The 14,227-nt window shown below is 36.9% G+C and overlaps 1 protein-coding gene across 1 annotated transcript in view; it reads left to right on the top strand.

Annotated features, from left to right (window-relative positions):
- The window catches only part of PJA2 (praja ring finger ubiquitin ligase 2), a 79,811-nt gene that overhangs the window by 24,207 nt on the left and 41,377 nt on the right, over positions 1 to 14,227 (top strand). The window contains exons 2-3 of the mRNA XM_062212297.1: positions 5,678 to 5,794; positions 12,941 to 13,141. Of these exons, the coding sequence (XP_062068281.1) occupies positions 5,764 to 5,794; positions 12,941 to 13,141 (232 nt within the window). The 5' untranslated portion in view covers positions 5,678 to 5,763. The remainder of the gene's footprint in view (positions 1 to 5,677; positions 5,795 to 12,940; positions 13,142 to 14,227) is intronic.

Raw genomic sequence — 14,227 nt, forward strand, 5'->3', positions numbered from 1 at the left:
CTTGAAAAAAGGGAAGAAGTGAGCCACACAGACTCGACTGTATTCACAATAAAATGCAGAGGATACAGCTTAACTCTTATAAGTCAGGAAGAAAAAGGCAAACAGTCCATTAAAAATGTGGAGAGCTGAGCAGATTGTTTATAGAATAGGACATCTAAAAGACCAATATGCCTAGGTGAAGGTCCTTTGAATTATCACCCATCAGGGAAATGTCACAGTGAGACACCAGTACATCTCTCCTAGAATGGTTGAAACTAGAGACTATTTTAAATCAAGTATCGCAAACAACCGATACCCTTACTTATTTATGGTGGGAATGTAAATTGGCTTAGCCACTTTGGAAAACTGGCAGGATCTATCTCTTAAAGCTAATAAACACAGCCCTACAGTGGAGTAATTACAGGTCATGTGTACCTCAGATGGATTAAAAACATGCACGAAGATGTTTATAACAGTGAGTGTGAGTAAATCCCAGAAATGTGTTGAACAGCAAGTAGACACAAAAGAGTTTATACCTTATGATTCCACTTATAGAAAGTTTAAAACTAATTGGGGTAATAGAAGTCAAGATGCCTCTCTGTTTGGATGAGATAATGACTGGAACAGGGCAAGAAAGAACTTCCTGAAGTGCTATTCTCTATCTTAATCTAGCTGGTGATTATTCAGGTATATATGTTTGTAAAAATTCATTAAGTTGTGCACTTCAGCATTTTATATTTTATTATATGTAAATAATCTTTTACACATTTGATCATAGAGAAAGGAGAAATGCTTGAAAAGTTTTTAATCATGAAAATTTTCAAACAGATTTCTGTAGCATACAAAGAACCTCTGTCTACCCTGTTTCTAGTAATGTTTGTTGTAGTTGATCATAAATATATTTTGCCATAAAGTTTGTATTTCTGAATTTGTAGCTAAGTTGTAGGGAAATACAGAATAAATAATTACAGAAGTTTGGTTTTTCTTTTTTGATTTATTTCATTATTTATTTGAAAGGCAGAGTTATGGAGAGAGAGACCGGGAAATCTTGCATTTGGTGGTTCACTACCCAAAGGGCTACAACAGCCCAGGATGGGCCAGGCAAAGCCAGGAACCTAGAACTGCATCTGGGTCTCCCACAGTGGGTGACAGGGGCCCAAGTACTTGAACCATCTTCTGCTGCTTTCACAGGAACATTAGCAGAGAATTGGAGTGGAAGTAGGGATCAAATTATATTTTATTTCTCAACTAATCTTTCTTTTTCTAGAAGAGACTTTTTAAAAGTGAGGTTATTTCTGGCTCCTAGCAGATGGAGCGTACAAAGAACCATAGATCCATGCTATCAGTTAAACTTTTACATCTTCTGGAAATAAACTGAGTCTTTCTAACTCTGCGTAACACTTCATTTAAATAGTTAAAGTGATGATGTGATGACTTCTCAGTTACTTGGAAAAACTATATACCTCCCTGATTCACTTGTTTAATTCTTAGCAACTCATTTATATAATTTTTTTACAGTTAGTATGTAAATACCCTAAAATATTTAAAATGAATGATTGTCATAAATAGAAAGTTGTGTTATTTATTTGGTGAATAGTACAAGGGATAGAGTAATACAGCAAAAGAAATAGCTGTTTGGAGAAAACTTAGATACCGAATGTTCCCAGTTTAGTTTGTGTACAGAGATAGGAATCAGATAACAGTATCATAGACACTATTAAAATATAGTGTCCTCGGATGATGTAGAGCTAATCATTATTGACAGATTCCAGCCTGTGTATTAGTCATAAAACAAGAACCAATATTGAAGATAATAAAGAATTGGAAAACAAGAAAGAAGATATTAAAAAGAGCATTACAGACAATAATGGAAGACTAACATGGTGAATGAAATTTTCAGGCTAGGGAGTGAAAGTATGAACGAAAAGTTTAGAGTGCAGGTAGAAACCATATGGGCCAAATAGGAAAATAGGAAGAAAGTAAAGTACTTCTTTGAGGCATTGACAGGAGTCTCTAAATAAAACGGCGAAGAAGAAAATTTTATTTTAATTGCCTGCCTCTTAGTCCTTGTGAAATTGCAGAATACCAAAAGAATTTGGCTGCACACTAACAAGCAATGCTAGAAAACAATATTTTAGAGTTTGGAAAGAGTGGTTTTGTCTTAAACTGCACCAAAATGTGAAGAAAAGGTAAAAATACTTTCAGACATGCAGGGACTCAAAATTTACCTTCCACATACACTTCCTGAAACAATTATTTGTGGAGAAAAAACTGAGAAAAACATTCAAATCAGGGGACTTAGTGCAATCAAAAGATACCACAAAATTAGTTGAGTTAGGCCTTAAAAACAAGTAGATTAGATTTCAATCAGGATATTGGAGGGCTCTGAAAAGTATATATAAGAAGAAAAGCATGAGAAGTACAGTGGGGACAGCCACTTGACCTCAAGGTTGAGACACCCATGTGTCCTATCAGAGTACCTGGGTTGATCTCTGACTTCAGCTTCCTACTAATGCAGAGCCTGGGAGGCAGCAGTGATGGCTCAGGTCATTGGGTTCCTGCCACTCCTGTGGGTGACCTGGATTGGGTTCCTGGCTCCTGCCTTGGCCATTGTGGGGATTTGGGGAGCGAACATTTGTATGGGAGCTATGTCTCCATAATTTCATTCATTCATTCATTCATTCTCTCTCTCTTGGTCTCAGGCCTCAAATATTTTAAAAGGTGATTTTCATGATTTCTGCATTTATAATTCTTTGACTTTCTCCCATATTCCCACCAGGCTTTTGCATCCACCATTCTACAAGAGGAGTCCTTGTCTAGATCTCCAGCTTTCTCCATGTTGCTAAGTCTAGTGGCCAGTTAGTCTTTGTGATTCATACTGTATGCTTAAGAGGGCAGGAATGTGTATCCATTTTGTATATTGTATCCCCAGCTCTGAAAGTAGTGTTTAGGACATAATAGAGTAAGACCCTATCCAAAGAAAAGACTGAGTAGAATACTTGTTATATGAACTTAAATCCTTGGTCATCCATATTGAAGTTATGTCAGATTTCTCTTACTTAAATATGTTGGGGCAAGATTAATATGCAGCTTGGGACCCCTGCATCCCATATCAGAACACTGGTTCAAGTCCCACCTCTTCCACTTCCAATCCAGCTGCCTGCTAATGCACCCTGGGAGGCAGCAGATATTGGCTGAAGTACCTGAGTCCCTGCCACCTATGTAGGAGGTCCAGTTGGAGTTCCAGGCTCTTGGCTTCTACCTGGCACAGCCTTGGCTGGAACGGCATTTAGGGAGTGAAACCATGGCTGACAGTTCTCTGTGTTGTTCTTGTTCTCTTTTTTCTCTGCTTTCAAGTAAATGAAAATAAGTAGACATTTTTAAATTAGATTATTTGTTTTTATTGACGCACAATAATTGTACATGTTTATGGGGTACAATGCAATATTTTGATATGTGCATACATTTTAAAGATCAAATTAGGATAATTAGCATCCATCATGTCATATATTCAAGATTTCTTTGTAGTGTGAACATTCGAAAGTCTTTCTACTAGCTATTTAGACATGTACATTATGTTATTAACTATTTTTACCCTACTGTGCAGTAGAACACCAGGAGGATTATTTTTACAATAAGGAAAAAACTTTAATTCAATAAAAGTAAACCTTTCTGAGATTTAAATTATATTTTTTCAACTTCTGTGCATTTTTTGAGAAATAATTAACTTTGAAGAAGAACCCAAGAATGATACCATCTTTTGCAAGTACGTAGACATGACTATAGCTTATTAGACATAAGTATATCCTCCACTTAATACACTTAAACGAAGTAACAAGTTTTACTATTAACTCTCATAATCCAGCTCTTTGAGAATGAGGTAAATAGACGTTTTAAAAGTGGTAAGGAAAGCCTGTGTTTCTGCTGATATATTTTTTGTTTTGAACTCTAGCTACTGCTGACAGTGTGACCTGATTCATGTATATTTGGAGGATCACATCTGTTGATAAGTTTATCATTTATGGGGGTGAATGTGGATTTGCACACATACGCTTTATCCATATGCTGCTATAAAAGGTCAGAAAGATAACATACAAATCTTCTAATTTGCATTGGTGATGGACAATTAGCAACAGCTGTAGTGTTTTAAATTTTTTTTTTTTCAAACAGTCTTAAGAAAACCTACAGGTTGCAACTTTTCAAGTAGTAAATAAATAGGTCAATTTCAAAATGGAAGAAACTCTTTGCTTTTAATGCCTGTTCCCCACTGTCCCTGATGGCGCCTCTGGCTGCACTGCACATGCTCAGAGCTCTGGGCTGCTTCTACTGTCATCATAGTTATCAACCCGGATCTCACCCACCGTGATGAGCTGTTCTCCCACATTTACAAGGTCAAGAGTCTGCAGGCAGGCTCTATCTGCAGGTGGAGGGGAAGATGGTGTGGAGGACAGATGGTAACACTGATAACTTGTTCATCAGTGCTGATGCCTCCCCCAAAGGCCTGGAGGATGAAGGTACCAAAGGCACGGTGATCACTGATGGTGCAACCATCACTTGCAGGAAACTGGATTACAGGAAATCAAAGGCAAACATGAAGAACAGAGCCCAGAAAGAGTAAATCCTTTCATGATAGGGGCTGCAGAACAAATCAAGCACAACCTTACTAATTTAAAAAATCTTCCAGTTCTGGGCCAGCATTGTAGGTGCAGTAGCTGCAACATGGGCATCCCATATGAGTGCCTGTTCCAGCTGTGTGTCTGGCTCTGTCCCGGTGGCTGGGGCCGCTTTGGGGGTGAACCAGCAGATGGAAGCTCTATCGCTTACTCGCTCGCTCTTTCACATAAACAGTATAAATAGTTCTTAAACAAAACTGCCAGTTCAGTATTCGTGACAGCATGAACCAGGATGTCCTGGTTGCTTTGTTAGACTACTTTGAGGATGGTGTGGCCCATTTATGATTGTCTTTAAGGCTGGTTTAGAGATGGAAAACATTAATTTTGGCAGTTGCTTTGGGTCTATCACTGCCCATCATGACTGGCTGCTGCTCGTCATCCACACAGCACTGCACGAAGTGTTATCTTGAGCTCTGCATTTATTTTGACTGTGATTTACTTGGAGTGGAGGCATTGCTTTTAAGGAAAAAGCATTGTCATATAGGTTGTCTAAAAATAAAATGCATTTAAGCTTTAAAAAAGACCTCTTTTTGTATTTGTTACATGGTAAGTTTAGTTTTTTTCTAATTCAGAATAAGTTCTTATTTGAGGTTAAATTATCTGATGAGTTGGCTTTTGTAAAGAATAAATAATTATTTAGCAAGTCCAGGGTTAAGGAGCTATCATGCTTGATGGAATACCAAAGGTGCCACAGTGTGGTAGACTCCCAGACAGTTTGAGTCTGTACCACATTCAGCACTTCTTCCATTTTGGTTGCTTATTAATTATATGTGTGTTACTGTCATTGACAGTTTTAAGGCTGATAATGGGGGAGAGGTTTATTGCTTTATTAAGTATAGACATATATTTGTGTTTTAAATATTCATCTTGGTAGTTTTGAAGTTTGATTACCTTTTCAGATCAAGTTGTGTATTTCTGAGTTACAAGGCCAACAGAGTTTAACCAGGAAGAAATATCAATTTTGCCATTTTATTATTTTGTGCATTTATTATTAATAGTTTATTCAATCCATTGTTTCTCTGTAGGAATATTTTGCAACTTACCCATTGTGTGAGTAAAAAGTGAATTGCAACATAATTCTGCCGAACTGGGCACACAGAAACTGCCACATATGTCACAGTACACTGAAAAAGAGCCATCAGGTAAGGAAGGTGTCACTTCCTCTACCTTAGAGACTTCTGTAGTACCTTGAGTACCATATGTGACGTGTGATTGTCATACTAAAGGCAGGTTTTGGTTCATGTACTGAATACTTGTAATGCTTAATTTCTATTTTTTTATATGAAAATAAATATTAACAGGAATTCTAATACTGTTCCACACCTCTGTGGCTTCTGTTGTGTTTCCACTGTTCCTTTGGTGGAGCTGTTAATGGCATTGATTCTGGAATCATACTATTGAATTATTGGACAAGTTACCAAAGCACTTAATTTTGATTTTTGATTTTTTAAAATAGAATAGAGAATCAACCCCCTAAAGAAACTGAGGGGAGTTAATTAAGTGATGCTGTGTGTTATAAAGACATGCATGCTGTTTCTCCTTTGTGCTTGGAAGTGATATTTTTTATTTTGATGCAATAAAACAAAATATGTGAATATACCATCTATTAACTTTACATATAATGTTAATAAATATTTTGTTTAGTTCCTATATAGTATATGTCATTTAATTGGTTAGGCAAATTGATACTTAATATATGTATGTGTATGTATAAACAATATACTATGTAGTAAAAGATGCTACTGTTCACAATGTATATCCTTTGGATATCAAAACTTAAATTCAAATTGTTGAAATGTTAAATTACATTTTTACCATGATATCTGTCTTTCAGTGGTAGTTTGGATGGTGCGGTAGCATGTATTTGACTTGGCCTGTCACACTTTTCTCTGGGTGTACTTTATCTGATGCTAGTCATATTTTACTGTGATCTGGTTGGTTCTTTTCATGTGTTGTGTTTTTCTGTTTTAATTTTTCTACCTTTTTAATTTTTATTTTAAAATATTTCAATTCAGAAAACTAGAGAGAGTTCAGTGAGCACATAGATTTAGCAGCTTGCCCTATTTAATCTGTAAATAATATATATATACACACACGTGCCTGTTACTTTTGTTGAAAGCATGGATGGATATATTGATATCACATAACATAGGATTCATGATAAAGATCACAAAGTGAGAAAATAAAGGTACATTATTAAATAAGAGGTATAATGAAATAAAGACAGCTTTTACAAATACCTCTATATGCCAAATAATATGGCATTCACATGTTTTAATACTATATGATTATTTTCTACATAAGAGAAAAAAATGTGTTTGTCTTTCTGTGTATGATTTAATTGTACTTAGCATAATGATCTCCAGTTGCATTCATTTTGTTGCAAATGTCAGGATTTTGTTCTTTTTATGGCTGAGTAATATTCTATTGTGTATATATCACATAATCTTTTTTTTTAACTTTTATTTAATGAATATAAATTTCCAGTGTACAGCTCATGGATTACAATGGCTTCTCCCTCCCATAGCTTCGCTCCCACCCGCAACCCTCCCCTCTCCCGCTCCCTCTCCCCTTCCATTCACATCAAGATTCATTTTCAATTCTCTTTATATACAGAAGATCAATTTAGTATAAAGATTTCAACAGTTTGCACCCACATAGAAACACAAAGTGAAACATACTGTTTGAGTACTAGTTATAGCATTAAATCAAAATGTACAGCACATTAAGGACAGAGATCCCACATGAGGAGCAAGTGCACAGTGACTCCTGTTGTTGACCCAACAAATTGACACTCTAGTTTATGGCGCCAGTATACACCCTAGACTCTCGTCATGAGTTGCCAAGGCTTTGGAAGCCTTCCAAGTTTGCCGACTCTGATCATATTTAGACAAGGTCATAAAAGACAGAGTGAGGATAGTAACCAATGATCCCAAGAGTGGCATTTACCAGGTTTGAACAATTATACAGCATTAAGTGGGGAAGAGGACCATCAGTACACACAGGTTGGGAGTAGAGCCATTGGTGGTAGAGTAGAGGTTATGATTACAAAGGAATGAGGCCCAAGTGCACTAGACAGGGCCTAGAACAAAGGACAGAGTCATTATTAGGGGAGCTAAGAAAGGTGCTGTCCAAGCTACAAGTAATTTTTCTGATTGAGAGGCAAATAGAACCTGATAGAAGGGGCTTGATAATAATCTGGTGGGCTTTAGGCCTTGTAAGTTAAGAGGCCCAGGCCTATCTATCTCTTCACATGGGGTACATCCTAAGGGAGGTGTGAACCTCCTAGGGGAAGTCACTCTGTTGACTTTCATTCCTTGGCTGGCCTGGGAGGAGAGCTGGCCAGGTAAAGGCAGGGGGCATCTCTAACAAGAAATTTACAGTTCTGCCTGCAATGTTGCTGACCCTACTTGACCATCCCCTCAGCTGCAGTGGTCACTTTGGAAGTTGGGCTGAGTGAAGGGCTTTTCAGCTTAGAGCCAATAAGATCTGTGGCTCTGACCTGGGCATCCTTCGACTCCAGGGCAGGTCCATTTCCAGTGATCCAACTCTTGGCAGAGCTGCCAGGGCTCTTCACAAGCTGACTTCTGCTGAAGCCCAGGCTTACCACATTGAAAGCCACTGCTGTGGACTGGCCTGTTGGGTCTCCTTGAGGGCAGATCACTGTACAGATCAGCCATTAATAGGCCTGCCACCCATTGCTTCTGATGCCTAGCTTTCTTTTCCTCCTGGTTTGTGTTAAAGCAGACCAGAGGATGCAAGTCAAGGGAGTGCCCAAGTCCCATCTCTAATCTTCGCTGGCCTGAACTACAAGTCTCTAGTCACAGGCATGTTCTGTAGTAGTTTTTCTAAGGTAGACAATGCCCATGAGGAAAATTATATTCTCACTTTAAAACTTTCTTTCCCTTTGGTCTGAAAGGGAGGTTTTTTTCTACTTACTGTATACTTTGCTGATGGCGAAGTGAATCTAGCTATGAGATTATTATTTAAGTTCTTATTTTGGCTATGCTATTACAGAAAAATGTTAGTCATCTCTTTTATGAGTTCTAAAGATTAAATTGTGTGTCCTACAGATTCCTTTATAATAGAATTAGTTTCCTACCTTGAAGAGAATAGAGAAATGAAAGAACAAGTTGGGCTTAGAATAGAGAAATGAGGGAGCAAGTCCTAGATCGCTTGCTGACAATAGCAATATCACATGAATACTTAGCAAACCGTTTCAAACCATTAGATAACAACTTAAGAAAACATTTACCAGAAGGGCCAATGCCTTCTATAAATTTTAAGAATCATGTATTTGAAAACACCTCTTAAATATCTAACATGGTGTAGTTTGTTTAGCCAGTAAACTTAAGCACAACCATCTAAAATGTTTTTAGTTTCTTTCTACCAACACGTTTAAAACATATGATACACAGATTCAGGTCACACAAATTAAAATGTATCTTTGATTGATTTTAGCAGCTTAAATTTATGGACAATCTTATCTATAAGCCATTTAAAATAAAACTCTTAATAAAATTTCCCCATGTGGACATACAATATGTACACACATATAACATAGCATAATAGACCAATATAGCAATTTTAATAATAGCTTTTAAAATCTTTAACTCTTTTTGTAGATTGCCAATTGATTTGAATTGCTTTTTGTTTTTAGTAACCTCAGTTAACCATATTTTCTCTCAGTTGGTACTATTAATACATTATTGGCTTCATCTGTTGACAGAGCCATCCCAAAGTACTGAATACAATAGAAGTGGCTGGAAAAAGTCCATAGGAACCTATAGGAGGACAGCTAAACACAGAACCAACAACGCTTTAGTTTATGAGCAGCACATCATATATAACTATGGATTACAAAAGACTTTAAGTCGCCATGTTTAAAATTATAAACTCATCAACCAACAAGAGGCACTTGCTTCCTTCACAGTATTTTTGAAAGCACCTGTAGGATTTTACAAGTATTTAACCCTTTAGGCCTCTGGGGCTTTCTCATTAAGATAACTATCATGTCGAGTAACACAAGATCATTAGACTTTTTAATTCTCAAACATTTGTATTAATAGCATTTTCCATTATAGAAACTTAAAGTCTGGTACCACATCACATCTTGACAGTCCTTCTAATATACTCCAAATAGCCTGATTAGTTGGTGTCTCGATAAGATGAGAGACATAGGTCCTTCGATTTTTTCAATTGGGCCCAAACTGGAAAAACCAAAGTCCATGATTTACTGGAAATTTTAGAGACCAGATTGTTTGGAACTTTGATTTTTTGAATGCCTGTCAAGAATGCCAAGAAGGCTCAAAATCCAAAATATCTGGTTGAAATAAGATTCCTTAAAATCATGACATAACATAGACCAAATTTGATCACTGTTACAAGGTGATTATTCAAATCTTTGAAAATAAGCACATATTTAAATAACCCATAGCTCTTAATAAAAATTCAGCTGTTTTTGAACAATTAGAATTTAACAGACATCAAGAGAACATAATAGATTACTTTAACACATTGCTTTAACAGAGCATCAGAGTTTAATTCTATGTCAAAGAGAAATTGAGCTTCCTGTGATCTTTTGCTGTGAGGTTTCCTTCCTTTACCTTCTTTCATATTGGTGACGGTGTTTCTGTGTTTCTGTGTGTAACACATCTTTAAGCATCTTTTGCAGGGCAGGATGAGTGGCAACAAATTCTTTCAGTTTCTGTTTGCTATGAAAAGTCTTAATTTCACCTTCATTCACAGGATATAGTATTCTGGGCTGGCAGTTTTTCTCTCTTAGTACCTGGGCTATGTCTCGCCATTCCCTTCTAGCTTGTAGGGTTTCTGATGAGAAGTCTGCTGTGAGTCTAATTGGAGATCCTCTAAGAGTAATCTGACGTTTCTCTCTTGTGCATTTTAGGATCTTTTCCTTATGTTTCACTGTGGTGAGTTTGATTACAACGTGTCGTGGTGAGGATCTCTTTTGGTCATGTTTATTAGGGGTTCTATAAGCTTCCTGTACTAAGATGCCTCTGTCCTTCTCCAAACCTGGGAAATTTTCTGCTAGTATCTCACTGAAAATGCCTTCTAATCCTTTTTCCCTCTCCATGCCTTCAGGAACTCCTAGAACCCGAATGTTGGGTTTTTTAATAGTATCCTGTAGATTCCCGATAATATTTTTTAGATTTCTAATTTCTTCTTCTTTTCTTTGGTTTGCCTGTTTCCTTTCCTGTTCTCTGTCTTCTAAGTCTGATATTCTCTCTTCTGCTTCGCCAATTCTGTTTTTAAGGCTCTCTAATGTGTTTGTCATTTGATCTATTGAATTCTTCATTTCATTATGATTTCTCGTCACTATCACAGTTTCTTGTTCCACTAGTTGTTTCATTTCATTTTGATTCCTCCTTAATATTTCATTTTCATGAGAGAGATTTTCTATCTTGTCCATGAAGGATTTCTGTAGTTCAAGAATTTGTTTTTGAGAACTTCTTAATGTTCTTATCAATTTTTTGAGATCCGCTTCTTGCATTTCTTCGATCTCATCATCTTCATAATCTTGAATTGGGGTGTCTTTTTCATTTGGGGGCGTCATAGTGTCTTCCTTGTTCTTGTTAGCTTGGTTTTTGCGTTTGTTGTTTGGCATGTTGGAGATACTTGGTTTCTTCACTGTGGTGTTTTTTCTTGTTACACTATGGCTCTATATTAAGTGGACTGTCTGCTTTCGGTGGAGCCTTAGAGGCTTGAGATGAGTGTGGACTGAGAGCTGTGTTTGGTTCCTCAGGGTTGAGGGTGTGTCAAAGATGACACTCCCAGGTTAGGTGTGGTAAATCTCTCTTTCTTTCTTTCTTTTTTTGATTCAAAAGGGAAGTAATTCCGCACAGCTGAATGGAATTGGAGGTAGTTAGCAGGCAAATGATATACCCACAGGAGCCAGAGATCGGAAGCTCTTTCCCAAGGACCACACAGGGAATCTGTGCTGCCCTCAGTGTGGGCTCCAATTCTCCTGCAGTCTCCCACTGGGTTGCCAAGTTAGATCCTAATCTCCTGTTATTTCACCCCTCCCCCCAGAGTCCGGTGTTTCTGCTAGGCTCAGGGCCGGTGCAGACCTGAGGTTGCCCTGCTTATGACGTATGTCCAAAATGGCGCCTGCTCTGTCTTGCTCGCCTTTGAGAGGTGAGCGGAGAGAAAGAAACTTGTGTCCATATCGGTCACTTTTTAAATTTTTTTCCTCTCTCTCTTCTAGTTAGCCTGGTGAACTTTTCCCCACGGAGTTTCAAGCCTCGTTCCCTCTAGCCTCCTCTTTCCACTTGTCCGCTGGTGTCTCGGGCTATTGAGGTTCGGCTCACCTCGCGTTCCAGTGCTGGTGTGTTGAGTCTGCCGCTGGTGTCCCGAACTTGGGCTCCCACGCTCTCCACGCAGGTCCACTGTGAATCACTAGTTCCGGAAGAGTTTCCTCTGCTGTTTCTTCCCCTACTCTTCCTTGACCCTGCAGTATCTCCACTTTTATTAACCTGTCTCTCCCCCGGACTAATAGTGTGCTCTCTGCCTATTCCGCCATCTTGCCGCTCCATATCACATAATCTTGATCTAGTCATTCATTGGTGGACATCTAGATTGAGTCCATATCTTTGTTACTGTGAATTGGGCTTCAGTAAACAGGTGTCTTTCATATGCTGACTTCGTTTCCTTTGGATATATTCCCAAAAGTGGGATAGCTGGGACATATGGTAGGTCTAGTTCTAGTTTGTTGAGGAATCTACATACGGTTTGATTCTTTATGGTACAGTTACCATTTAAAGAGTTTACTTTTGACAGTAACATAGCCACTCTAAATGAAATCATCATGTTGTGTGCTAGTAATTGGCTCATCAAATATGTGTCAAGTGCTTATACATAAGGTACTTAGTTAATTTGGAAGATTATGCTTCACTCCATCAAGAACTTTGGCAGTATAGTAAGTAGGCATATGGAAAATATTTTCTGGTAGGTTTCATTATAAAAATCTGAAATACCTTAGAGGAGCCAAATTTTAAAAGATATTTTTTGGGGAGAAGAGACTAATAACTTTCATTAGATAGTATTCCATATTTAATTGTCTAGTATGTGAATATTGAAGAATAATGTTTCATAGTACTAGTAAGGTACTCTTGATTTTTAGTAGTATATAATTTGGTAAATAGCAGCATATATATTTTGAAATAGTACTCCCCCTCCCCCCACCGATTACCAGAACAAAAATTACTGCTATCGCTCTTTTTTTTTTTTTTTTTTTTTTTTAACTCATCCACTACCACTACCCACTCCAGCAATGGACCAAGAATCCAGCAAGGCTGCCTGGCCCAAACCAGCAGGAGGATATCAGACAATTACAGGCAGGCGATATGGAAGAAGACATGCATATGTTAGTTTTAAACCATGTATGACCAGGCACGAAAGAAGCTTAGGTCGGGCTGGTGACGACTATGAGGTGTTAGAACTAGATGATGTTCCAAAGGAAAATTCCTCAGGTATGTAAACATGTAGTTACATGAGTTATTAATTGTTATATAGGACTTGATCATGTACTTAAATTTTGAGTGGGATTTATATGTATCTATGTGTGTAAAATGCAGCACATTTCTTAGGAAATTCTATTTTGAAATTTTGTTATTGAATTTAATGTCAGTACCATGTATATTTAAACACAAAATAAAATAGAATATGGCTGTCATTAAAATACAACTACATTGTCATGGCAGTGATTATATTGCTCCATCCTTCATCCAAAATAAATCATCTTTCAATCAAAAAATCATTTTTATGTGAACTGAGTATATTTTTTCTGTATATTATAATTAAATGACTTTTCATTTTATCTCTGAATAATTAAGCTTGCCTAGTTTTTTAACAATTGTTTTATGAAATGCAGCTGTCAAATTCTACTTATTCAATTAAAGTTTCTTATTTAGTGGTTTGAAAAGGTATTTTGCATATATATATGTACTGTAATTTTTTATTTTTGGACTAGGTTTGTCTTTCTCTTATACTGAGCAAACTTCACAATTCTAGATTACTATTTATTATCATTAATATATAAAATCTAAATTACTTACTAAGGTAATTCTGTTAAAGCAGTTTTTTTTCCTAACAAAAATAAGCATCAGTTATTGTACAGTTTATAAATCCTTGTTCTACCAAATTCGAAATGTCTTGATTTTTAAAATGAAGCTAATGGTGATGAAAGATAGTCATGCTTAAAGTAACTTATAGACTAGATACAATTTTACTTTGTCTCAGAATTCTGACTATTAAACTTTGGCAAAGAGAATCAGCATATTGACTTACATGTTATTTTTCAGTCATTGCTATAGCACATCTAAAGTTAACTCATTACAGATATATTACAGTGATCAATTTTGACAGTAGAAATCTAATGTTATGTGTAGAGACTGAGGTAGAATCTTCTGAATTGACATAAAAACAAAATGGAATCTTGCATTTTTAATTTCTTGTTACATTTGTCATAAATACTTTCGAATTCTTTTTTAACTAGATGTAAGAAAGAAGGTAGGTTTGGAGATCATTGGCAGGGTAGGTTGGTTACCCTGTGGCTA

The sequence above is a fragment of the Lepus europaeus genome, chromosome 15 (genome assembly GCF_033115175.1).
Source record: "Lepus europaeus isolate LE1 chromosome 15, mLepTim1.pri, whole genome shotgun sequence".
Taxonomy (NCBI): Eukaryota; Metazoa; Chordata; class Mammalia; order Lagomorpha; family Leporidae; genus Lepus; species Lepus europaeus.